This window comes from Meriones unguiculatus, chromosome 4 (genome assembly GCF_030254825.1).
Source record: "Meriones unguiculatus strain TT.TT164.6M chromosome 4, Bangor_MerUng_6.1, whole genome shotgun sequence".
NCBI lineage: Eukaryota > Metazoa > Chordata > Mammalia > Rodentia > Muridae > Meriones > Meriones unguiculatus.
The window spans coordinates 48,805,993-48,832,363 of record NC_083352.1 but is presented as its reverse complement, the minus strand read 5'-3'; the positions used below and the strand labels follow the sequence as shown (position 1 = coordinate 48,832,363).

The following is a 26,371-nucleotide window of genomic DNA, read 5'->3' as shown; positions in this document are numbered from 1 at the left end:
TCATAATGTTTTGTTGTTATAGTTTGTTTGTTTGTTTGTTTGTTTGTTTTTTTAATCTTACAGGTCCTTTGCATATATGTCATTATTTCCAGCTTTGTGTTTTTATGGGATTCATGTCTGTACTAACATGTGTTTCTGTTTCTGTATGTATTTTTCATGCTTTTACTCTGTTTTTTTTAATGTTTGTTAATGTGAATATTTTGTCATATTCACATTTGTGGGTTTTTTTGTTTTATCTTAATTTTTAAATTATTATTCCTTGGATTCCTGTTTGTTATTTAATGAGAGACAGAAATAATGTAAATTAGATGGGAAGGGAAGTGGAGAAGATCTAAGAGGAGTTGGGGAAAAGGAACTTAAATCAAAATATATTGTATGGAAATTATTTTAAATAAAAGAAAAATAAATAGAAAAATGTATGAATAAAACTCCATGTTTTATTGATATAAGCAAAAATAAAATCTTAAAAAAACATATGAAAGACTGAAACAAGAATGGCTTTACTCCAAACATGGGATATACTCACTTATATAGACCTATAAGATATGATAAACATAATGAAATCTATACACCTAAAAAAGATAATCAATTGAGCAGACATGGGGTAAGATGATCAATCCTCGTTTAGAAAGACAGATGGGATGTGCATTGAACATATGACAGGAGTCTACTGAGCGCAGTGTTTTCAAAGCAAAGACTCATGACCAAACCTTTGGCAGAGTACAGGGAATCATAAGAAAGAAGGGGAGTTAGTCTGATGGGGAAAGGATAGGAGCTCCACAAGGACCAAATATATCTGGGCACAGGGTCTTTTCTGAGACTGACATTCAACCAAGGACCATGTATGGATATAACCTAGAACCTCCACTCAGATGTAGCCTGTGGTAGCTCAGTAACCAATTGGTTTTCCAAAGTGAGGGGAACAGGGACTATTTCTAACAGGAACTCAATGACTGGCTCTTTGGTCTCCCCACCCCCGAAGGGAGGAGCAGTCCTGTTAGGCCACAGAGGAGGGCTTTGCAGCCAGTCCGGAAGATACCTGATAAAACAGGATCAGATGAATGGGGAGGAGGTCCCCCCTATCAGTGGACTTGGAAAGGGGCATGGTGGAGATGAGGGAGGGAGGGAGGGACTGGGAGGGAATGAGGGATCGGGACACGGCTGGGATACAGAGTTAATAAAATGTAAATGATAAAAAAATAATAATAAAATAAAAAAGAATGGCTTTACTCTTTTTTTAACTATTATTTGTGAATGCTATACGATAATAATTTATTCTTACAAATTAAAATCATTTTAATTTTATATATTTAATAACAATAAATTTGAACCATCTTCATATCGAGTGGAAAACCAATTAAAGGGCCATAACACAAGTCATTTAGCAGTTATCTGAACAAATGCTGTCTTTGGAAAAGCCTTGGGATTGCATTAGAGCAAACTGAGAAAATAAGCCATGAAGCAGATTCAAAGAAGGACCTTATCTACCTTGAAAAAAATTAATTGCAATTTTTCACAGACAGTGTCAACTCAGAAAGTGTTAGAGGAATTTAGGAAACCATTTGCTAATGACTGTACTGATGTATATATTTCAAAGAAAACAATATTATTTCAAAGACAAAAATAACAGGCCTAAGCATAACGAAGTGCAGTAAATGCTAAAAGTGCACTGTCTTAATTGGGGATTTTATTGCTGTTACAAAACACCATGACCAAAATCAAGCATGGGAGGAGGAGGCTTATTTCATTTTATGCCTTGTAATTAGTCCACTAGCCACTCCCTGGAAGTCAGGGCATAAACTCAAGGCAAAAACTTGGAGGCAGGACTGATGCAGAGGCCATGGAAGAGGGTTTCGTAGTGGCTGGCCCCTAGTGGTGGCTTACTCTGTTTTCTTCTGCCCTCTGGGGTTATCTATACAGGGGTAGCACCACTCCTGTGGGGTAAAGCCACAAACTCCAATTATCAATCAATAAAATGTACCACAGACTTACCCACTGGCTAATCTGGTGGGGGCGTTTCACAAACGAGGTTCTAAAAGAACCGTATTCTGAGTCAAATTGACATGAAAATTGCCCAGCACAATTCAGCATTTAATAAAATTGAATAACTTAAAGGCAGACAAAGATTATAAAATTAAAGGTGAATCACATGTGAGCCGATAATAATCAAGTTACTATTTAAATGTGTGAAAACCATCGTCAGAGTGAAAACAAGCATCTGAAAATACTATTCTTTAGGAATAAAATATATATTGGATGCTATGAAGTTGCCTTTTTATTTTTTTGATGTTTGAATCCATATGCAAATTGTTCTTTGGAAGAATTTCAAAGGAAAGGATTAGAAACAGAGCAGAATTTAAAACTTGTAGAAGAAAATTTGCAAACAAAATATTCAAAATGCTTGGGAGACTCTCCATTCTACAATAAATAGAATGGCCCCCAAATCATCTATCTCATAAAAGGACACTGTTTTCAGAAAAAAATGGCAGCCTACAAATTGGGAAAGGATCTTCACCAACGCTATATCTGACAAAGTGCTAATATCCAGAATATATAAAGAACTCAAGAAGTTAAACAGCAATGAATCAAGTAATCCAATTAAAAAATGGGGTACAGAGCTAAACAGAATTCTCAATAGAGGATTATTGAATGGCAGAAAAACACTTGTAATGCTTAACATCCTCATCAGGGAAATGCAAAAAAACGACCCTGAGATTTTACCTTATAACCATCAGAATGGCCAAGATAAGAAACTCAAGTTACAACAACATGTGGAGAAAGGAGAACCCTCTTCCACTGCTGGCGGGAATGTAAACTTGTACAACCACTCTGGAAATCAATCTGGGGCTTTCTCAGACAATTAGGAATAGCGCTTCCTTAAGATCCAGCTATACCACTTTTAGTCATATATCCAAAAGATGCTCATGTATACAGCGAGGACATTTGCTCAACGAGGTTTGTAGCAGCTTTATTTGTAATAGCCAGAACCTGGAAACAACTCAGATGCTCCTTAGTTGAGGAATGGATACAGAAATTGTGGTACATCTACACAATGGAATATTACTCAGCAATAAAAACAAGGAAATCATGACATTTTGCAGGCAAATGGTGGAAACTGGAAAAGATCATCCTAAGTGAGGTATTCCAGAAACAGAAAGACACACATGGTGAAAGACCAAAAGATTATAAAACAATCAGTGGCTATTATTTTTAAATTTAAAGCCTGAATGAAAGCTATCTAAGTGGAGACATTTCCTGTAATGCCCTGAATTCTTTTCCTGCTCACTAGAGATAAAGTTGTTAGGAAACTGGCCTATCCCCTAGGGAAGGAAACCAGATCATTAATGGTTTGGGGAACTTCCTATAGCCAATCAATTCAAAATACAACATCCCTTTTGCCTTTCGACCAATAGATGCTTGCCAGGCAGGAATTGCCCCTGCTTTGGGCATGCTGGGACCAGAATCTTTAAATCACTCAACTAACCTGAGCAGTAGGCTCTTGGCTTTCACCGCTTAGGCAGTGGGGGGTGTGAGCCCAAGCTGCAGCTTGTAATAAATTGTAATTAAAAAACCTCATGTATTTACAGTGGAGTCTATTTATTCCTGTTTTTTTTTTGGGGGGGGGGGCGTTCACAAACTGGGCAAACAAAGGTACATACTCATAAGTAGATACTAGATATATAATATAGGATAAACATACTAAAATCTGTACACCTAAAGAAACTGATCAAGAAGGAGAACTCTGGCTAAGATGCTCAATTCCCATTCAGAAAGACAAAGAGGATGGACATCAGAAGAGGGAGAAAACAGGGAACAGGACAGAAGCCTACCACAGAGTGCCCCTGAAAGGCTCTACCCTGCAGGTATCAGAGCAGATGCTGAGACTCATAGCCAAACTCTGGGCAGAGTGTAGGGACTCTTTTGAATGAAGGGGGTGATAGTAAGACCTGGAGAGGACAGGAGGTCCACAAGGAGAGCAAGAGAACAAAAAATTCTGGTACCAAGGGTCTTTTCTGAGAATGATACTCCAACCAAGGACCATTCAGGGAGATAACTCAGAATCCCTGCACAGATGTAGCCCATGGCAGTTCAGTGTCCAAGTGGGTTCTATAGTAATGGGAACAGGGACTGTCTCTGACATGAACTGATTGGCCTGCTCTTTGATCACCTCACCCTGAGGGGGGAACAGCCTTAGCAGGCCATAGAGGAAGACAATGCAGCCACTCCTGATGATACCTGATAGACTAGGATCAGAAGGAAGGAGGACCTTCCTTATCAGTGAACTTGGGGAGGGACAAGGGTGGAGAAGGGGGAAGGAGGGTAGGATTGGGAGGGGAAGAAAGAAGGAGCTCTAGGTGGACTACAAAGTGAATAAACTCTAATTAATAAAAATAAAAATTAAAAAAAGAGTGAACATGATAATCTGGAATGACTTTTCATTTATATTTTAATAGTTAGTAAAAATTCACCAAGGAAATCTACACCACATAAATAATACTAATTTATTTTGAATTCACTGATTGCCGTTTCAACTAAATTCACACCAATGCATGTTCTTAAAGTACGTTTTAAAAATAAATTCTCAGTGTGGTAAGATTCAAGATATAAAAGCAAGATATTTTAAGGCCAAACACCGGTCTCTTAAATCTCTAGAGGAGAAAAGAGATGTGCAGAGAATTTTAAATGGATTCATACTAAAATCGTGTTTTATAAATAGGACTGAGTCAACAGAGTGTCCATACTCCGATTTCCATAGATATTCCCATTTGTGTGACTATGAATGTTTAAGTGAATGATACTTTGCAATAAGGGGTGCTGTGTCTAAAGCATATTTGAGACAGGCTGAAAATGTTTCTTCCCGTGGTGCAGGCAGTTTCACATCTAACTCACTATCATATTCTTTGAAGGAAAGAGAAATGGCACAGAGCAAACTGATCATCAAATAATACCACTAAAAAATTAATGATTAGATATGCTAAAGACAGAAATATAATAGATATGGTATTACTAAGCTTCTCAACAGTAAAAATTATACTAGACTTCATGTTTTATTTTTTTTTAATTGGGCCAAATTCTTTTTAAAGATTAAAAGTGAAATCAAAATATTACAATCAAGGATGTTCACATTATACTACAGGCTAATAGTTACTTTATTTTTTATTTTTTTATATTAATTACAGTTTATTCACTTTGTATCCCAGCTGTAGCCCACTCTCTCATTCCCATCCAATCCTATCCTTATCTCCTCCCACTCCTCTCTCCAAATCCACTGATAGGAAAGGTCCTAACTGACCCTAGCTTATCAGGTCTCATCAGATTGGCTCCATTGTCCTCCTCTGTGGCCTTGCAAGGCTGCTCCCCCCTCGCAGATGGTGGCCATAGAGCTTGCCACTGAGTTCATGTCAGAGATAGTCTCTGTTCCCCTTACTAAGGTACCCACTTGGACACTGAGCTGCCATGGGCTACATCTGTGTAGGGGTTTTAGGTTATCTCCATGAATGGTCCTGGGTTGGAGTATCAGTCTCAGAAAAGACCCCTGGGCCCAGATATTTTGGTTCTTTTGCTCTCCTTGTAGAGCTCCTGTCCCCTCCAGGTCTTTATATCTCTCCCTTCTTCCCTAAGATTTGCTGCACTCTACCCAAAGTTTGGTTATGAGTCTCAGCATCTGCTTTGATACACTGCTGGGTAGGATCTTTCAGAGGCCCTCTGTGGTAGGCTCTTTATAATTAAGTCAGCATACAATGTTAATTCCTCACCTACAACCCTGCCTTCACTCCCTCATTCTATTTTTAACCTTTAACCTGTATGCTTAAATTGTTTGGGGCTGTCCTGAAAGTATTGGGGCAGCCCTATATTATAGAAGTTGCCTCCTTTAGTATTAAGAGATTTTGCTTTTATTTAATAAAATATATTATCCCCCCACTGCACATAGTCAGTATTTTACAAGAATCGATTGGCCATTTCAAGATTTAACAAAACAAAAATAAAAAAAAGAAATGATAGCTCAAGATTATGAGTGAAAATATAGCCCAAAATTTCTCGCCTCCCTGCCAATACATAAAGCAGTGTGAGGAAAGTAAAAAGTTTGAAACAGGGTGCCATATTTTCCAGTAGAAAGATTAATCAAATTTTTAATTTGATCCAAGTGTTGGTAGTGCATGCCTTTAATTTTAGCCCTTAGAAGGCAGAAGCAGGTGCATCTTTATTATTTTTTTTCCTTTATTATTATTATTTAATACAATGTATTCACTTTGTATCCTGGCTGTAGCCCTCTAGGTCATCTCCTCTCAACCCTACTCTCTCTCCCTCTTCCTCCACCTAGGCCCCTTCCCTAGTCCACTGATAGGGGAGGTCTTCCTCTTCTACTATCTGCCTCTAGCCTATAAGGTCTCATAAAGACTGTCTGGAACCTCTTTCTTTGTGGCCTAGTTAGGCCACTTCACCAGGCAGGCAATCAAGTAGCTGGTCACTGACTCTATATCAGAGACAGTCTCTGTTCCCCTAACTAAGAAGGAACCAAAGTGGAAATTGAGCTGCTCATGGGCTACATCTGAGCAGGGGGTCTAGGTCCTCTCCATGCATGGTCCCCAGTGGATTCATCAGTCTCCGCAGGACCCCCTGATCCCAGACATTTTGGCTTTGCTGCTCTCCTTGTGAAGCTCCTGTCACCTCCAGGTCTTTCTATCTCCCCATTCTTTCATAAGATTCCCTTCACTCTTGCCCAAAGTAAGGCTATGAGTCTCAACATCTGCTTTGAAACCCTGCTGGGTAAAAAGAGGACCTCTGTGGAAGGCTCTTGCCCTGTTCCCTGTCTTCTGCCTGTTCTGATGTCTATCCTGTTTGCCTTTCTGAATGAGGATTAAGCATTTTCTCTAGAGTCCTTCTTGTTGATTAGCTCCTTTAGTACTATAGATTTTAGTATGTTTATCCTATATTATATGGCTAATATCCACTTTGAATTTAAGGGCAGCCTTGTGTACAGAGTGAATCCCAGGACAGCCAGAAATACAAAGAGAAAACCTGTCTCAAAAAACAACAACAGCCTTTTAATTTGATTCTAATTAACTTTGTCACATTTCAAACCCCTCCTTTTAAATTTGTTTTGATTTTGATTTTGTTTTTATTTGTGACTTAGTCTCATTCTATAGTCTTGCTGACCTTTAATTGGAATGATCTTTCACCATCTTCCAAAATACTGATATAACAGACATGTGCCACAACCCTGGACTACCTTTCACCTTTGTCCTTTTTTGTTGTTTTGCTTCATAGAATAGACATCAATATGACATTCATTAGGACATTTATAAGCACTTGGTGTTAACTGGGTAGCATGAGTTCTATCCATGACTCCCAAATTCATGTGGCCTAATAAATACCTTATCCTTTTATCCTGAGCCTGTCTCTTCACAGTTGCCATCTGCTGCAGCAATGCTGGCCTGAGTATTTACCGAGCTCAACAGTAGTTCCATGTTGCAGCAGTACAGAGCAAGCTAACCTGCTTTTGTAATGGGTTGAACAGCCACTAGTCTGCTTGACTGCTCATCTTTATCTGAGTTGATGACCTGGCTTCCTACTTCAAAAGAATAATTGGCCGTTCAACTGTCTTAGTTATAAAATCATAACCTCTTTTATCTTCGTAGGCTATGATGCATCTTTTCTAACATTTATTTTAGCCCCAAAGACTTTGAGCTCTTGTGCTTCACCATTTACTTTTTTAGCTATTGCTCTTATAACCCTTCCTCACCTTTGTCAGACCCTTTGCCCACCTTTTCTTCTTACCACATATTACAAAGCATTTCCTTATTCACAGACCACTTTTCTTTAGACCATAAACTCAAGCCTTCTTGAGTTTCTAATGTAGTAAGTAGTTCCTGTATGTCAGTTGAAGGTATATGGCAGAAATAAGAAAATGTTCTAAGCTGTTCCATGCATACCCTGCCCCTTCCAAATATCCTTTATTAAAAATATAAAATGATAAAAAGTAAAAGTAAAACAAAGCTGTCAACACCTCTCTATTTGAACTCTTTTCTTTTTTCCTCATCTGCCTGGACTAATGGGTTAAGGTATGCCATGTTCGTACCCATAGCTCTGATCACGGTGTATGTGACTGGGATTAATACAGCCCACTAGCCAGCGATCTGCATGAATCACCAGACTTTTTACTCATGGAAACTCAGTGCTTAAGTCTGAAATATGCTGTAAGCGCTGAACAATACCTATTCAGTCATGTCTACTTACAGATCTTGTAATTGCTTCTGAAGTTTTCCACTAACTGAGTCATCAATATAGCATCTCTTTCTCAGTCCCCTGTGCATGCATACATGTCAAGTCTTCTCTGTGCAACTCTTACATTTCCTTATATACGATTTTTTGCCTGAGTACTAACATTTACTGTTGTTAAAGTCTCTGTGTGCGTTTGTACTCACGCATGTGTGGTTATTATCGTATGTTACCCTGTTTCTTGCATGCAATTACTTGTGAAGCTTTTCCTCTTAGTTTTTATGTATGACTTTTTCTTTTATTTTTTAATTAAATTTTTATTTACATATATATTTATATTAATTACAGTTTATTTACTTTGTATCCCAGCTGTAGCCCCTTCCCTCATTCCTTCCCAATTCCATCCTCCCTCCCTCGTCTCCTCCCTGCCTCTCTCTAAGTCCACTGATAGAGGAGGTCCTTCTCCTCTTCCATCTGACCCTAGCTTATCAGGTCTCACCAGGACTGGCTGCAACGTCCTCCTCTGTTGCTAGCCAGGTTGTTCCTCCCACAGGTGGTTGGAAGGTCAAAGAGCTAGCCACTGAGTTCATGTCAGAGACAGTCCCTGTTCCCCTTACTAGGGAAAACCCACTTGGATACTGAGCTGTCATGAGCTTCATCCGAGCAGGGGTTCTAGGTTATATACAAGCATGGTCCTTGGTTGGAGAATCAGTCTCAGACAAGACCCCTGTGCACAGATATATTTGGTCCTTGTGGCTCCTGTCCTCTCCATGTCTTACTAACTCCCCTTTCTTTTCTGTGATCCCCTGCACTCTGCCCAAAATTTGGTTATGAGATTCTGCATCTGCTTTGATACACTGCTAGGTAGAGTCTTTCAGAGACCCTCTATGGTAGGCTTCTGTTCTGTTTCTTGTTTTCTTCTTCTTCCAATGTCCATCCCATTTGTTTTTCTGAGTGAGAATTGATTATCTTACTCTGGGTCTTCCTTCTTGTTTAGCTTCCTTATTTTAGAATATTTTATTGCATTGACCAGAGTTTTCTAAGTCCCAATTTGTCCCTTCCCACTGATGAAGTAATTTCCTTCCCAATTTTCTATATTTTATTTTTTCTCAGTGACATGCCTAAACCTCAACGTGGCTATGCTCCCCATCTGTCCATAAACCCTTCTTGCTCCACTGAAAGACTGAGTTTTTTACAAGGCGGAATCACTAGGCTTGACATTAAGGTACTTTTAAAAACTGGCAATATGAAACTTCTGTATTGAGTATACTGTTTAGAACTTGGCACTTAACACAAAAATGGGACAGTTTAGAGCTTTGGGATTGTTTTTAAAATTGAGCTTCCTCCTCTGTTCTGCTGCCTAGAAAGCTGCCACCATCATTGGAGTCATGGGTTTATCCTTCATCTCAAGGAAGCAATGCCACATGAAAGACAACAAAAATGAAAGGACGAAAGGACTGGTAAACTAACCCATACCATCCTGTTGTCCATACTTCCACAGTTTTTCTTATTTATTTATTTTAATTGATTTTTTTATTAAAATATATTTTAAAATTATTATTTATTACAATTTATTCACTATGTATCCCATCTGTGGCCCTCTCCCTTCTCTCCTCCCAATTCCACCCCTCCTCCTTCTTCTGCTATGCTGCTTGACCTGATAGGCTAGGGTCAGTTGGAAAGAGGAGGAGATCCTCCCTTATGCGCTAGGGTAATGGCATAAAATATATTTTAATCATATTCTTTCTCTTCTCCAAACTCTAGGCTTTCTTTTTTCATTAGAAAAATATTTTTAACAGGTGAGAGCAGGTGCTTTCAGGGTGGTATGGAAGAGGGAGGGAAGGCAGGATGAGAAGATGAAGGAGAGGGCTACAACTGGGACACAAAGTGAATAAATTGTATATAATAAGAATAGTAGTAATAATAATAATAATAATTTTAATAAGTCAGCTGTGGTGATATACACCTTTAATTCTAGCAAGCGGCAGCAGAGACCAGTGAATTTCTGTAAATATTAGGGCATCCTGGTCTACATGAAGAGTTTCAGATGATGGGTTACCTAAAAAGATCCTATCTTCCGTTTGCCTGAAAATTTCATGATTTTATTTTTAATTGCAGAGAAGTATTCCATTGTGTAAATGTACTACAATTTCTGTATCCATTCCCCAATTGAGGACATATGGGTTGTTTTCAGATTCTGGCTATCATGAATAAAGCTGCTTTGAACATACTTGAGCAAATGTTCTTGTTGTATAGTTGAGCATATTTTGGATATATGCCTAGGAGCGGTATAGCTGAATCTTGAGGTAGCATTATTCCTAATTTTCTGAGAAAGAGTCAGATTGATTTTCAAAGTGGTTGTACAAGTTTACATTCCTGTCCTGTTTTTTTTTTTTTTTTTTTGTCTTCTCCTACTTCCCATGTCCATCCCATTTGTCTTTCTAAGTGAGGATTTATCATCTTACCCTGGGTCCTCTTTCTTGTTTATCTTGTTTAAGTGCACATATTATAGTATATTTATTCTATCTTATAGCACTATATAAATGAGAATATACCATGTGTGTCTTTCTGCTCCTGGGATATCTCACTTAGAATGATCTTTTTTAGATCCTACCATTTGCCTGCAAATTTCATGATTTTCTTGTTTTTTTAATTACTGAGTAGTATTCCATTTTGTAAAAGTACCACAATTTCTGTATCCATTCCTCTGTTGAGGGACATCTGGGTTGTTTCCAGGTTCTGGTTACTATAAATAAAGCTGCTATAAACATGGTTGAGCAAAACAGGAGCCTGCCACAGAGGATCTCTGGAAGACTCTACATAACTTATCAAAACAGATGGTTGAGACTCATAACCAAATCTTCGGTAGAGTGCAGGGAATCATGTGATAAAAGGGGGAGTTAGTATGAATGGGAGAGGACACGAGCTCCACAAGGACAAAATATATCAGGACACAGGGGTCTTCTATGAGACTGTTTCTCCAACCAATGACCACGAATGGATATAACCTAGAACTCCTGCTCAGATGTAGCACATGGTAGCTCAGTATCCAAGTGGGTTTTCGTAATAAGGGGAACAAGAACTATTTCTGACATGAACTCAATGACTCCCCTGAGGGAGGAACAGCCTTGCTAGGCCACAGAGGAGGACAATGTGGCCAGTCCTGAAGATACCTGATAAGCTAGGGTCCGATGGAAGGGGAGGAGGTCCTCCCCATCAGTGGACTTGGAAAGGGACAGGGAAGAGATGAGGGAGGGAGAGTGGGAATGGCAAGGAATGAGGGAGGGGGCTACAGCTGGGATACAAAGTACATAACCTGTGATTAATATTAAAAAAATAAAAATTAAAAAAATGTTCACATTCCCACCAGCAATTGAGTAGGGTTCCTCTTTCTCCACATCCTCTCCAGCATGTGTTGTTACTAGAGTTTTTGATCTTAGCCATTCTGGTGGGTGAAATGTGAAAAAGATCATCCTGAGTGAAGTATCCCAGAAGCAGAAAGACACACATGTTATATACTCACTTGTAAGTGGATATTAGACATATAATATAGGATAATCATATTAAAATTTGTACACCTAAGGAAGCAAAGGAAGAAGGAAGATTCTGGGTAAGATGTTCAATCCTCATTCAGAAAGGCAAATGGGATAGAAAAAACAAAGAACAGGACAGGAGCACACCATGGAGGGCATCTGAAAGACTCTACCCAGCCGGGTATTAAAGCACATGAGATTCATAGCCAAACTTTGGGCAGAGCCAAACTTTGAGCAGAGTGCAGGGAATCTTTGAAAGAACTGGGAGATAGGAAGATCAGGAGGATACAGGAGGTCCACAAGGAGAGCAACAGAACAAAAAATTTTGGCCCAGGGGTGTTTTTGAGACTGATACTTCAACCAACGACCATGCATGGAGATAACCTAAAACCCGTGCACAAATGTAGCCCATGGGCAGCTCAGTCTTCAAGTGGTTTCTATAGCAAGGGGAACAGGAGTCGTCTTGGACATGAACTTAGTGACTGGCTCTTTGATCACCTCCCCCTGAGGGAGGAGCAGTCTTACCAGTCCACAGAGGAAGACAATGCAAATAGCCCTGATGAGACCTGATAGTCTAGGGTCAGATGAATGGGGAGTAGGACCTTCCCTAGTAGTGTACTGGGAAAGGAGCATGGGAGGAAAGAGGGAGGGAGGGTGGGATTGGAAGGGTATGAGGGAGGGGGCTACAGCTGGGATACAAATTGAATAAATTCTAATAAATAAAAAAGTAAAAAATAAAAAAAATCCTGTCTAAAAAATTGTCAGAAATACACCTTTTCAAAATTAATATTATTTACCATCTTGAATCTATTTCAATTGAATCCCATCTGAACTGAAACAAAGATAAAATTTCACTGCAATTTTATAGCTATTATATGTATCATATTGCTGCTAAAGGAAGATAATCACATTCAAATCATGTCAGTTTAAAAGAAAGTATTCTTCAAGTGAATACAGTTGTATACTTTATATTTTAATGGTAAGGTAGCATAGTTGAAACAATCACTTAGTCCACAGAAAGATCACTGAGCCTCTCAAAATGAGCAATGAAGTTTGACCCAGATTATTGTTTTCACACTTCTTGTTTAGATGTGTGGTTACAAACAAATTCAGAGAGCAGACCAAATGTAATTTTACAATACTTTTCAAGCTTGGATCTTAGTTTCTTTATGGTTCTGTTATATACATGTATGTGTGTCTATCTATCTATCTATCTATCTATCTATCTATCTATCTATACACATCCCTTACACTTTTCCAATATACTCTCAGCTCCATGTTGATATATATGAAAACACAGACACACAGAAAATGTTAAAAAATTTTAATTTTTTAAGGAAAGAAAAATTTGACGTTTATATAATGTTACTTAAAGAGAACTATTTGAACTGGAAATGAGCTCCAACTCCACTATAATCTCGAAGACACCAGCAGAGATCTGCAGTGGAATCACTGTCTTTGATGATGCTCGCTGGTGAAGATATATAGGAAGAAAGAGATATCCTAAATCCCAAGGGCTTAAGAGAGATAGGGGGATTCAAATCTTTTCAAGTATTTTAAGATCCTTACAATGTAACAACTTGAAGAAGAGATGTATAATAGTCTAATCTATATAATCCTAGTTGCTTCTATTTTTCCCACTACATAAAACAGGAGACAAAAAAAAAGACATAAAGAAGTTCATATTTGTATTAGACAGCGGGAGGTACAGATCAAGGAAAGGTTCTTTGGTATGTCAGTAGACTAAGATAGATCTCTTATAAAAGGATGATTGAATACACTGTAGAGGTGCCATTAATGTAGCTTAGAGTTATTTTTATCAAGTAAGTAGTTTTCTAAAGATACACTTTGAGGTTCTTAAAATTAAGGTTCTGCTTGTTAACTCTCATCAAGAAAATAATCACATTATTAACATTATGAACTTCATAAACCAACATGAGCGAGCACGTGTTCACTTGTTTGTGTGTGTGATGTCATAAATCTATTTGTATGCAGGTTTGTATAGGTTTGAATATGTGTTCCTGTGCATGCTTACCTGTGAATACTAGAATAATTATGGATGTCAGACCTCAGATGCTATAGTGTATTTTTGAAACAGGGTGTCTACTTGGGAAGCAGATCTCATCTGTTTAGCTAGACTGTCTGGCCAAAGCATCTTTGAAATCATACATTTCTTCCTCCCTAGTTCTGGGGTTGCCATCATGTTGCATCACATGATTTTACAAAGGCTCTAGACATAGAACCAGGATCCCCTACTTTATTCAGGATACACGTTATTGGTTCAGTCATATCCCCCAACTTCTCTTCTTTTGGTATTTGTTTAATTTACTCATAGTTATAGATTACTTAAGCTTCTTATGTACGGAATATACCAATTTTAAGTAATACCAAACAAGTACATGTACCAAAGACATGCAGGTGCATTAGTTTTTCAGAGAATGATCTTTCCTTACAGTCAAGGGAAAACAAAGCATTTTGTAATAGAGAATTTTTTTTAAAAGAGCACTTGTTGATGTTTTCCAGATTTTGCTGAAGAGTAAGGTCCTAACATAGTATAAAATATGTATTTATTTAGAAGAAATTGTGAGCCTGTGAAGTAGAAATGTCACTGTCAAGCTGGCTGTATCTTCTTCTTCTTCTTCTTCTTCTTCTTCTTCTTCTTCTTCTTCTTCTTCTTCTTCTTCTTCCTCCTCCTCCTCCTCCTCCTCCTCCTCCTCCTCCTCCTCCTCCTCTTCTTCTTCTTCTTGGTATGGAAATACTGTCCATGCTAATGTTGCAGCTTCCACTTTTCCACTTGAAATGGCCTCTCTTCTTGTTAGGTCCCATCAGGAGCCCTGTGTGCATTTAAATAAATGTTCTTGATTCCCTAGGAAGATTTTCTCTTTCTACACTAAAATAGAATATCTCTTCAGTGTTTGTAATTGTTGATGTATTTTGTTGTTATTCGTGGTTTTATTTTTAGTGTTTATCAGCCAAAAAAAAGGGTCTTTTGCAACTGATTCTTCATATGCATATAAATGAATAGATTAAAAAGACCAATATTTTATGATACCAGCATTTCTCAGCTTATACAGAGGCTCAGAAATGACTCTGATCTGAGAGCTGTACCAGATAAAACAGAAATTTAAGTGTGACCTTCAATATGTTAATTAACAATTGATTAATATCTGGCTTGTGTTCAGGTAGTCTCTGTTATGTTTCTCCTTTCTAGGGCAGATGCATTATCAAAAGAAAGAAAGGTTGTTGGGCCATCTCTCTCATTAAAGCACTGATATCCAAACATGAGGGTCTGAGACTGCACCCCTAGCACCCTTGTAAAAAGATCAGGTGTGGTGGCAGACTGATGTAATCTCAGGAATGTAGAGAAGCTTACAAGGTCCTGGGGCTCACTGGCCAGCCACCTTGCTAAATCTTTGAGCTCCAGGTTCAATTAAAAAAAATTCCTGAGGGAGGATATATAATTCTCATGTAGAAGGGCAAATAGAATAGATGACAGAGGCAGCTGAAGAGAGGGAACAGGACTAGAGCATATATGTCCTCTGACAGACCCCACAGAGCAAAGTAATGAAACAGATGCTAAGACTCACTACCAAACTTTGGGCAGAATGCGGGTAGTTTTATGGAAAAGTGAGGGGATAGAAGGACAGAGGGAATAGGAGCTCCATTAAGAGACCAACAGAGTCCACAAATCTGGATACAGGGCATTCTGTAGAGACTAATGTACCAAATTAAGATCATGCATGGAGAAGACATAGTCTCCTGCTCAGTTGGAAAAAAAGTCACCTCAGTCTCCACGTGGGTCTCCTGGTAAGGAGAGCAGGGGCTGTCTCTGAAAAGGACTCTGTTGCCTGTTCTTTGATCACTTCCCCTGGGGAGGGCAGCCTTGCCAGGCCACAGAGGAAGAAGATACAGGCAGTCCAGATGAGACTTGATAGGCTAGGGTCAGATAGTAGGAGAGGAGCACTCTCCCTTTCTGTGGACTATGGGAGTGTGATATGGAACAAAAGAGGAAATTGGGAAGAGATGGGATAGCAGGCTACAATAGGGATATAAAGCAAATCAACTATTAAAAATAAAACTATAAAAAATTCTCCCTCAACATATAAGGTAGATGGTGGTTAAGGAAGACACCCATCAACCTCTTCAATTCATGCACACATTTACTCACAAACACATACATACACAACAGTAAATGACAAAAAGTCATACAAGATCTCAAGATCAATCACATGAATGAGATAGTTTATGCTTTGTTGGTACTTGAAAGAGAAACTATCTCAAATGGCTTCTTGCTCTAAAGAAGGGTAGGCAGGGATGGACTTTAGTAGGAAGGAAGATGGGTGAGGGAAAATGAAGAAAAAGTAAAAATTCAGACACGTTTTCTGGAAATAATTTTCTGTGATAAAAGGAGAGTGACCTACTAAGTAGTAAATTATTCCAAATAAAATTAGGAATAAAAGAAATTATTAGCTTAAATTGTTCACCAAAATTTCTCTTGAATGGAGGCAGAAAAAGGCAACAGTGACTTTGATTATGCTTGAAGAGAGTGGTTTTTTTGAAACTCTTAATTTACTTTTAAAAAGTAAGCAAAGCGCAGTACTCTTTTAAAGAAGTCAATGAGACCAGTTTGGGTGCAAGATATTCATGTGAGCCTCTGAGAGGGATTAGGAATACATACTGTCTTCCTCCTGAGGAACTTACACTTTCAGTAGGGGGCCTACTAAATCATTATGCCTTTGGGACATGCAGCATTGGCCCATAGAAGAGACTAGGGATGAGAACAGAGGTGACATATAGAGGCAGTGACATAAAATGAGAAGAAATTAGGCAAACAAAGAGAAAATTTCATGTAAATTCAGTCATTTCATGGAGGAAATGAGGGTATAAATTCACTAGGTTTTAGTTGTTCATCTTCTTCCAGGTTCTCACTTTAAGTATTATTTGGAAAATATTGTTCTGTAAGTCAAACTTTGTTGCTAATGATTCCTTACACCGTAATGATAATTTTTAATTCTAGTTCATCTGTTAGAATTTTCTGTGGGTTAGTTGCCAGATTTTTTTATCAACACTCACTACTGGGATCTCTATTATAAGGACACCACAGTTTTATATTTGATATTCTTCATGAGCCTAACATCAATACTGTAATCAATAGTCTAAATTACTAAAAAATATGCTGACAGTGTCCCTAATGCTCTTTTATAAAAACATATAGTAAAGATTGTGACAGTGAACCAATAGTAACACTACTCAGGGCAGTTTCAGTCTACATTTGAAAAAGGCCTGTTTTTCAATGACTTCATAAATAGATTCTTTTTCAAATGGCTTCTTAGAACCATGTTTCTATAAAAAGAGAAACTGCTAGAATGTCTGCTGTTTTACTTTTAGGACTGCTTTATACTAAATGGTGTCAGTAGTTAAATGGTACAATTTGTTCATTTTCAAAGCTGCAAAAACTTAGTAATCCAAAATAAGTAAATATATGATTTCTGTCTCAATTATGATTCAGGTTATCACTATTGTAAAAACTCTACAATTTTGTATAAGTGTATGCTATTGTATACACTTATACAAAATTGCATATAAATAAATTTAGCATAAGAAGAATCAAAACAAGGTCTAAACTATTACACTATGACATATTACTATCCTGGATTTTAAGCTGTTATTATTATTAATGCTTAACAGTAAGGCACACAGAGTATATGAGCAAGAGATACACAGAGTGTATCTGCGGTATCATAATTTTGTGGAGTATGGTCAGAATAATATGAAGAAAATGATCCTTAAAAGCAATAATGAAAAAGAGCTGAGAAAGAGTTAATAACAGCATTGATTGAACAATTATAAAATGATTTGTGTTGCATCCCAGAACAGAATTTCTTGTCCCTTTGGAGTAAAAAACAAACAAGTCCATTACATGTTCAGAAGTTTCCAATGTATGTATGTCTTTTTCTTTTTTTTTTCAATGCAGTTTATTCAGGAACCTTGAACAATCATCTGACCCTGGGGAAAGCCAGCCCACAGCTTAAATAGCCTCTGGGTAGCCAACCCCAGCGTGCCTCATGGGCAATGCAGATAGGTCCACATACATGGAAGCAAGCCAGATCCTTGGCCTTAGCCAAATGTGGAGTTGTTTGTGACAGAGAGCACTCACCATCGGGAAGGTGGAAGGCAGAAACCAGCTCCTTCTTTAAGGCGCGGCATTACGCAGCTCTCTACAGTTCCCCCTTTTTGTTTTAGACGCATCAGGCAAGAGTAGAGGTCTGATCTCTGATTTTAGAAATAAATTGGGACTTTGTACCGATGTTCATTTAGGTGTCATCCACCCCAAGAGCATCAGACCCGTCCGATACCTTTTTCTCAGAGGCGGGACCTGGGGCATCAACCCGCATGCAATCAGACATGCTCTTCTCTGGATCCAAAGCGGCTGACCCTGAGTGCAGTGCTTAGCCTCACATCCTGAGCGTAACATTTTAGTTTTTTATGGTAGCCAACCATGCTTGGGGAGACTGTCCTGCTTCAATGGCTGTAAAGGCCTGAATGGTCATGGCTGCATTACGCTGTTGTGAGTCTCTAATCTTGCATATATACCAGAGGCATGTGTGATACGAGATATGTAATATAAAACTTACTTTTTATCATACTGTAGATAAGTTTCTTTTTAATTGTTTGTTGAATTTCTACTCCATGTATGATATTGAATTTAACATTACAGGGATAAAGCATAGTTCAGAAATGAGCCTATCCTTGAGGAACTTCTAATTTTAAGGTGAGTGAAAGAAAATTTGGATGAAACTAAAACACAAATATGAAAGTGATGCCCTATGTGGACCGTAACTGACTGTCAAAAGATAAGTTTTTATTTGAATGTTTTGTACATTAGAAAGAAAATGTAGTCCTTATTTCATGCAATTTAATAAAAATCATAGAAGGATTCAGGTAAAATTTACAAAGCAATATTAAACTATAGTGTTTGAACTTCATTCGTGTAACAACACACTGGAAAATGCTCCTGACTCAAATCGTGATTCAGGTACAGCAGGAATGCCATCTAAAATGTAACAATCTAAAAAGATAGGAGTAAGTTAGATCAAAACCGACAAACCAATATTTACATGGGCATATACAGGGAAAGCAAATATTATCTTACTTTGGCTACAAGAAATAGTATGATATTTTAATTTCTTTTATTAAAATTATTAAAAATATATTTTCTTTCCTAGTAAAAAAGTCTTAATGTGGAGAATTTTTAAAAATTAGTGAATGGCCCTCCATTGTAAGTATTTCTTGGGTGTCTCCAGTGTTAGGTAGGACTTGGATGGCCCAGATATTGTCATGTTAAGCCTTATCACACCACTTTAGGAGTGTGTAATACTGTCAGATATATCTCAAGGCTTAGTATAATTGATGTGGAAAATGTGGGATTGTTTGCCCTAACCAATTGCCTTTGAAATTCTTCCATTCATTGACACTGTAACAATACTAATAAGCATAGCTTTTTATGTCATATTTAACTGCACCCTCAAGGATACTAATGTGGGTTAAATTCCTCGTGAGTTACCAGTGACACTTTCTCCAGGAGAACCTCTTGGGTGGAGATCCTGCATTTCAAAAATTTTCTGTGTTGGGGCCACATCTATTTATCAGTTTCTTCTGATGGCATGTGAGGATTTAAATTCTAATTTTGGAAAATGTGTGTTGTCGGCATACAGCTTAAGCATTGATTCACATACTTTGTTGGTTCTGTCATAGAATTACTATCTCTAATCCAAAACCAGATTGGGATAATTTATTATCCCCCTTTCCTACCTACCTCTCCACGCAAAACAAAGCTACCAGCTGTACCATTCTTGAATGGAAGACAAAAAATCGAAACAACCAGTGAATAAACGCATCATACTCTGATGAAAACATGTGCCTATATTTGTTATTTTCAGTAAGCATTTGTAGCTTAGGTCTAAAGAAAAAAAAACATATAGGAAAGAATTAGAGATAAACTTGACAGGAGAATCAGTAAGGATTCCTCTCATGTCACATATACATGTCACATGACATGTAAGACATCCAGGCTGAATGCTTCTTACCTGCACCCTGCTCTATGTTTCACCATCATTGCACTTTCATGTATTTTCCACTTTTTCTTGTTTGTATTTGTTAGACATTTTAGTTTTTTTACTTGCTGTTATGTATATGTGTATGTCTCTCTCTCTCTGTGTGCATGTGTGTGTGTGTATGCGCATGCATATGAGTGCAGGTGCCTGGGCCTGAGTCTTGCACTCTTATGCTTTTAACTGTCTCTGCCCTATATTTGTTTGATTTATGTCTTTCTTTTTTATTGTTTTATAAACATTTGCTATATTTCTATTGGTAGCAGTTAAATTACTGCCTATCTCTACTCACCTAAGGGATGGCAGGACACAAAGGTAACATCTTACACTTGAAACATTCTAAAGCCATTCAGTACCCCTTCTAAAAATAACCTAAACATTCTGTGTGGTTCTAATATTTAAGGCAATTTTTTTTGGAAGAAAAAAATCAAATGTACTTTCTAAGCTATCAACAAACATACATGAAAATTTCTTTCTGCAGTTTTAGTTATGTCAGTATTTAATCATTAAAATCTGTGCTGAAGATTGAACCTATGGCCTCATGCATGCTATGCAAGTGTTCTGCTACTGAGCTATAACCCTAGCTTTTTATTATTTTATTATTTTATTTTATGTTTTAGTTTAGAGACAAGGTCTTGTTCTGAAGACCTGGAAGGTCTTGAATTTTCAGTCTTTCTTAGGCCTCCTGATTAGCTGGGATGGATCTTACCACCATGATAGCCTAGTTTCAATTACCAACCTTATGATTAACTGCATGTTTTTAGATTGGGTCTTGTTTTGTAAACTTGGTTAAACTTAAACTCTCTGGGTTCAAGTAACTTGCCTATCTCAACCTCTTGCGTTGCTGGGGTTACAGGAGTGCCACTGCATTTAGTCATTACCTATAATTTTGAAGGAAATTCTGTCTCTCAAGGAGAAGGATACAAAGCTAATTTGATCCAAGTTCGAACACTATCCCTGTAACAGTAACTACAGAATTAAGTCCTTTGCTTCAAATTTTATTCCTATTTCATTCCACTGTATTATCTCCATATTAGTGAGGACTTATTTTATTGTTATTTTTCTTACATTTATTTGCTTGTGTATTTGTGTGTGTGCTGATGTAAGTATTAATGTATTTTGTCACATACATGCCACAGCACACATATGCAGGCCAGAAGACAATTTGTAGGAATCAGCTCTCTCCTTTAACCACACTCTTTCTAGGGTTAGAATCTGTCTCCCACAGAAATGTCTCTCTAGCCACGGAGCTTTATTATGGTAGTCATATTAATGGTTGTAGCAAGAAGAATATGATCTTAAATCATAAACTATTATTTCTTCCACTGACTTTGACAATCACCATCCCCTAACCATACACTGTGTAACTATACAATCACCTGTTGTTCAAAATACTCTTTTCTGACCACTGAGCAAGTATTTGACAAGACCCAGAACAAGTGTCAAGCCTCCTCAATAGCTTCCCTGCCTCAAGCTCCAGAAAACAAGAGTTAGCAAATTCCTTGACACTTGACCCCTCTTTTTCTTTTCTGTGCTTTGAAAGGTGATATTTTCCCAATCAAGCATAAGTAACCATGCTCAGCACACAAACACATACACAGAGTATGGTGTAATAATCATACTGAAATGCTTACTATTTTACCTCAATCCAGAATTGTTAATTGACATACCTTGGTACAGAGTTGTGTGAATAATAAAGAACTAAGTTTATAGAAGAAAATGGTATGTTATAACCTCCTCTGTAATCTGCAGCCTAGATTGACTGAGAAGTTGGGCTATGATTCACATCCTATATATATATATATTTCATATAAAAGGAGAAGAATCATGTATGTAAAGTATAATTTATTAAAACTATAAGAATTATTGATTCTATGTAACCTCATAAAATAAATCATAAGAGTAAAAGTTTATTCTTTGAAATATATACTTTTTCAATGTGTTATGTAAGAAAACAGATATCCCTGCCCCAAAAGCTGCTTAAAAAGGTTGTTCCCATTCTCTAAAGGATAATAAAAGCAAAACCAAGATTTTTAAATGACAAAATATTTTGGTAGACTTTGAAGTAATACAGTAAGACATATTTTTTTCTCATTAGCATTGACCTCTGAAGTTTACACAGTTAGGTTTAGCCACAATATGATAGAATTTGTTGGTCCTCTATAAAAACTAAAAAACTAAAAAATAAAAATAAATAAATAAATTGATATACTCTGTTGACCACCACATTAAAGAAAATTTTGCTTGTGGTTTTCTGCTTTGGCATTTATTCTGCAAGCCCTTCTTAATGATCACTTATCTGCATTTCAAAGAAAGATAAACAGCGATAAAAGATGAAAACTAAAACCCATATAAATGTGATAATAATCACAATAATACAGCAATATTTTAGCAAAATGTAAAAGCTTTAACACCTTTAGTACTTAGAAATTAATATTCTATGTCAACACAATTTTAAAACATAAACTATTTAAATTTGTGTTTAATTTATCTTCTTTTTAAAATTCTCGGAAATATCCCAAACCTGGCATTTCTTCATCGTAAATAGTTCTAATTGCATTGTGGCAATAAATATTTTTGTTCTGATAACTTTGACTTATTTTTATTAAAATTAATTACTAAAATATAGTAATCACCTTGCCATAAAAAAGATGAAAATCTGTGTTCTTTTAATAGTAATTAAGGAAAATGGTAGACATTTTCATAATGTATAAGCATTAATCCATTATGCATTATTAAGCAAGAGGAACTTACACACCATTTATAGTAACAGAATTAGGCATGACTGTTTTGGGAAGAAGATAATGTCTACCAAAATTTAATATATTCCTCTAACCATACTCACGCCTTTTCTATGAACCATCAATTCTTCTAAACAACATCTTGGGGCTGGTATACACAGTACTCACATATATATATAAAAACATACATGCTTAAGTACACACATCAGAAGACAGTCAAGGATATTCATGGTAGATTTGTATTAGCCCAAACTTAAAAGCAGTCCATTAATCCATTAAGAGCACAATGGTAAATTGATTGTCATGTTGTCATACAAAGAACTCCCATACTTTAATGAGAATTAGTTCTTGCTATGGTAGGACCACAGAAAAATCATGCAAATATAATGTTCTGAAAATGAATCACATGCAAATTATTATTTATTTATAATGGTCAAAAGCAAGAAAAACATTCGTGGAATAAATTAGGATAGTTACTACCTTTAGGAAAGTGATGTCTTTGAAAGGAGGCAGTGGTGGTCAGTGTGAACACCAATGTGTTATTAATTTATATTTCTAATTATTGGTCTGTGATCTCTTTACCTGGGTTTGTTTCCTTTATGGGAAACTTACCTAAATTTTATTATATGTTTATTTTAGAAATGTATATGCTCTTTCAGCAAAACTTTTAAAATCTTTTAAAAACCTGTGAAAATTATTTGAAGCAGCACATTAAAAATGATTTCGGTGTTTGGTTGCTGCTGTTGCCTCTATATGGCACCAGAAAGAATTTGCTAAGGTATTAATAATGTTAAAGTAATTGTCTCCATTGATCAATAGGGCTGTAAGCTGTTATAGCTAACAGTAATGAAATAGGTATTTCAAATCAATACCTTCAGTTTTCCTTTTTTTATGAATATATCACAAGTAGATTAGTTAACAAATAACAATTTCCATGAAGACATTTTATACATCACTTTTAGTAAGATGACCTTTCAGTCCTAAGGAAATCCTCTTTTAAAGACCATGATTGGGCATGAAAATACTTTTTTTTTTCATGTAATTAAAGTTTTCACAGAACAGTGATCTACTCTCATATGATTCCAGTTTAGGATAAAGTCTTCTCTGATTTTTGAAAGAGAAAATTTGATGAAGAATTTAAGTATGAAATAAACTCTTTATTGGGGAAGTCTTTCTAATAATTCATGATTGATTATTCTTTTAAATATTTTAATTATTTAGTGATATTGAAAATAAATTATAATTATTAAATTGTTTTTGTAAATTTTAATAAAATATCACAAATCAGAGGAGCAAATGATAAAAAATTTTATCTACCAAATTATTGTGATGAATTGTCATTATATAAAATTCATGTCATTAACTAATATGTTTTAATTACTAACATTAAATACACACCAAGTAAATACTTCTGCTTTTTAAAAAACACACAGTACCTTTGATATTTAACATTATAAATGATTATAGATAAACTATCATGCCAAATTATCAGCTTCTTGTAACTTTAATTTTGTGACCTGTTCTGTAACATTTTCATATACATGAAAGCTCTACATACTTTTGATATGCTCCTTATATGTATAATATCTATAAATCAAAATTTACAGATATTATAGAATACTGTTACACATTTCACTGAAAATACTGTGATCTGAAATGTTTCAAGCCCTCAAGTTAGAAGGAAGTCAACATTTGGAAGAAATAAAATTTTCTTCTTAACTGTTCCCTATTATGAACAGGCATTCCAGAACAATATTACTTTCTGTGAGGTAGCTGGTGGGAGTCACACTCTTTAAAGTAGCCAAAAGATTGAAACTTGCTTTATTTACACAATAAAGAATCCTTACACCAGATGGAAACCAATATATGCTTAACTAATTCAGTGTACTAGTATTTAACTTTGGCACTCTTGAAAAGGTTGTCAGTCATAAAGTGAAAATCCCACAGTAATTGTGTGACAAAAGTCTATATGAACAATTTTGCTTTCATACAATGTTTGATTGACAATAAGGTCTCAATTATATAAAGTTTCACCTAGCTTATTTTAGTATCTTCTAAGTAACTGTAAAGAAAAGGAGATAGCCTACCTAACATGATTGAGACATAATAAAAAAAAGTCATGTCAGAACAATTTTACAAGTTGATAGGCTTTTTATACTGCTTTCTTCCAAAAGACAACTGTAGACACAGAACACACCTGATGATTTATTAATGATTTGCCTTCATGTATTGCTGAATTAGGTCATCGCAAAGTAGTGCCTTAAAGTTTCTATTTTTGACTGAATCTCTGCATATCTTAAAAAGGACGTTTTTTTGGTCAATAAATGCTTAAGTTCTATATTATTCTTTCTATGTTAATGATGCCCTATTTCTAGTTTCTTACCATTTTGTACGTTTTGAAAGAAAAAAAATTCAGAACACATTTTCATCATTACAAAGAAAACCCTAAGAGAAATATATAAGGAGAAAAACTAGCCTTTTGAAGCCATTAGGTTTTAAAGGGTAATGTGGGAAGAGTAATGACTTAAATACACACTATCAGTGAAAATAACAGGAAATTACATGTTTCTAGAGGTCTCAATAGATAAATCACTAGGCTGTTTTAAACAAATAAGTATGATTTAAAAGATACTTTCAGTAAGCCAGAACACAATCACACATTCCTCAGCTTCCTCATTAACAAGTGGTTGCAGCTTTAATGCATCGGCTTAATGAGCTCTCTTAATGAGACTGTTCATGCTTGCGGACTTACCTCAGTAACAGTGCGGCTTCCCAGAAGTAAAATCCAGAAACTAGTGTCCGAAAGTGTCTCACGTGGGCCATGGTACGGAGCGATATTCACGATCCTGCGAACAGTCTTATCCAAGGCATGGGGGACCAGAAAGGCAGAAGTGAAAACGTGCCATCTAACCCCTGCTGGGGCTGCGGGAGACCAAAGCTTGGGAAGCGTCAGCACCTCAGACAGCTCCCGCAGGACCGAAGCCCTCTCTGTTTCAAACACTGGAGGTTTGCCTGGACCCCTCCTCCGAGCAGAGGGATTCTCGGGGCTACAGACCTGGGAGAGATTTCACAGTGAAGCTGTGGAAAGGAGTGAGGCTGAGCTGACGCGTCAGTAGTGCCCAGGTCCCGAGCAACAGTTCCCCAAAGCTCAGCAGAAAAGGACTCGCCTACCCTTGGCTCTGACCCAAGAGGGAGTCGAGGAAGAACAGGGACAGTCAAAATTGGGAATGCTGCTTCACCGGCTCCAAGCGCCTGAATCACGCTCTCCACCTTTGCGAAAAACCCACGGAGCGGAGCGCGGCAAAGACAGGCGGGGGCGGGGCCAGAGGACTTGTCCTTCCCGCCAATCACAGCTGCACAGCGGGACAGAGTGACAGGCCACTTACCACGCAAGGGAGAGCTCAGCCTTTCACCCCTCAGAAAAAGGAGGGGCAGTGTAGAATTGGTGCAGAGCCCACTAGGCTCCTGGAGGGAGTGGGGGAGGCAGCCTTAGGGCTGAAGGGGGGGGGGGGAGGGATTCAGCGGTTTCCAGGATTAGGATTCAGAACTATGAGATGATTCTTTCTCCCTCACGGAAAAGGCACAATTTAGGAAAAACATATCTCTTCGGATATGACTGTCTCTTAGTTCTTACACTGAAACGCTGGAATGGACCATGAACCCACACCCTTTAAAAGGGCCTGGGAAGCTGGGAATGCGGTGCACATGCACAGCAGAATCGTCACTTCTCGGACCATCTCATGAACATGGCCAGCTTGCAGCCAGT

The 26,371-nt window shown here is 37.2% G+C and overlaps 1 protein-coding gene across 2 annotated transcripts in view; it reads right to left on the bottom strand.

Moving 5' to 3' along the window:
• Glra3 (glycine receptor alpha 3) overlaps positions 1-25,974 on the bottom strand; it is a 186,262-nt gene extending 160,288 nt beyond the window's left edge. The window contains exon 1 of one of the 2 annotated variants that reach the window (XM_060381794.1): positions 25,358-25,974. In XM_060381794.1, coding sequence (XP_060237777.1) covers positions 25,358-25,428 — 71 coding nt within the window. In that variant the 5' untranslated portion in view covers positions 25,429-25,974. The remainder of the gene's footprint in view (positions 1-25,357) is intronic. The other variant, XM_060381793.1, reaches the window with a different exon arrangement.
• Between the last annotated feature and the right edge of the window lie 397 nt (positions 25,975-26,371).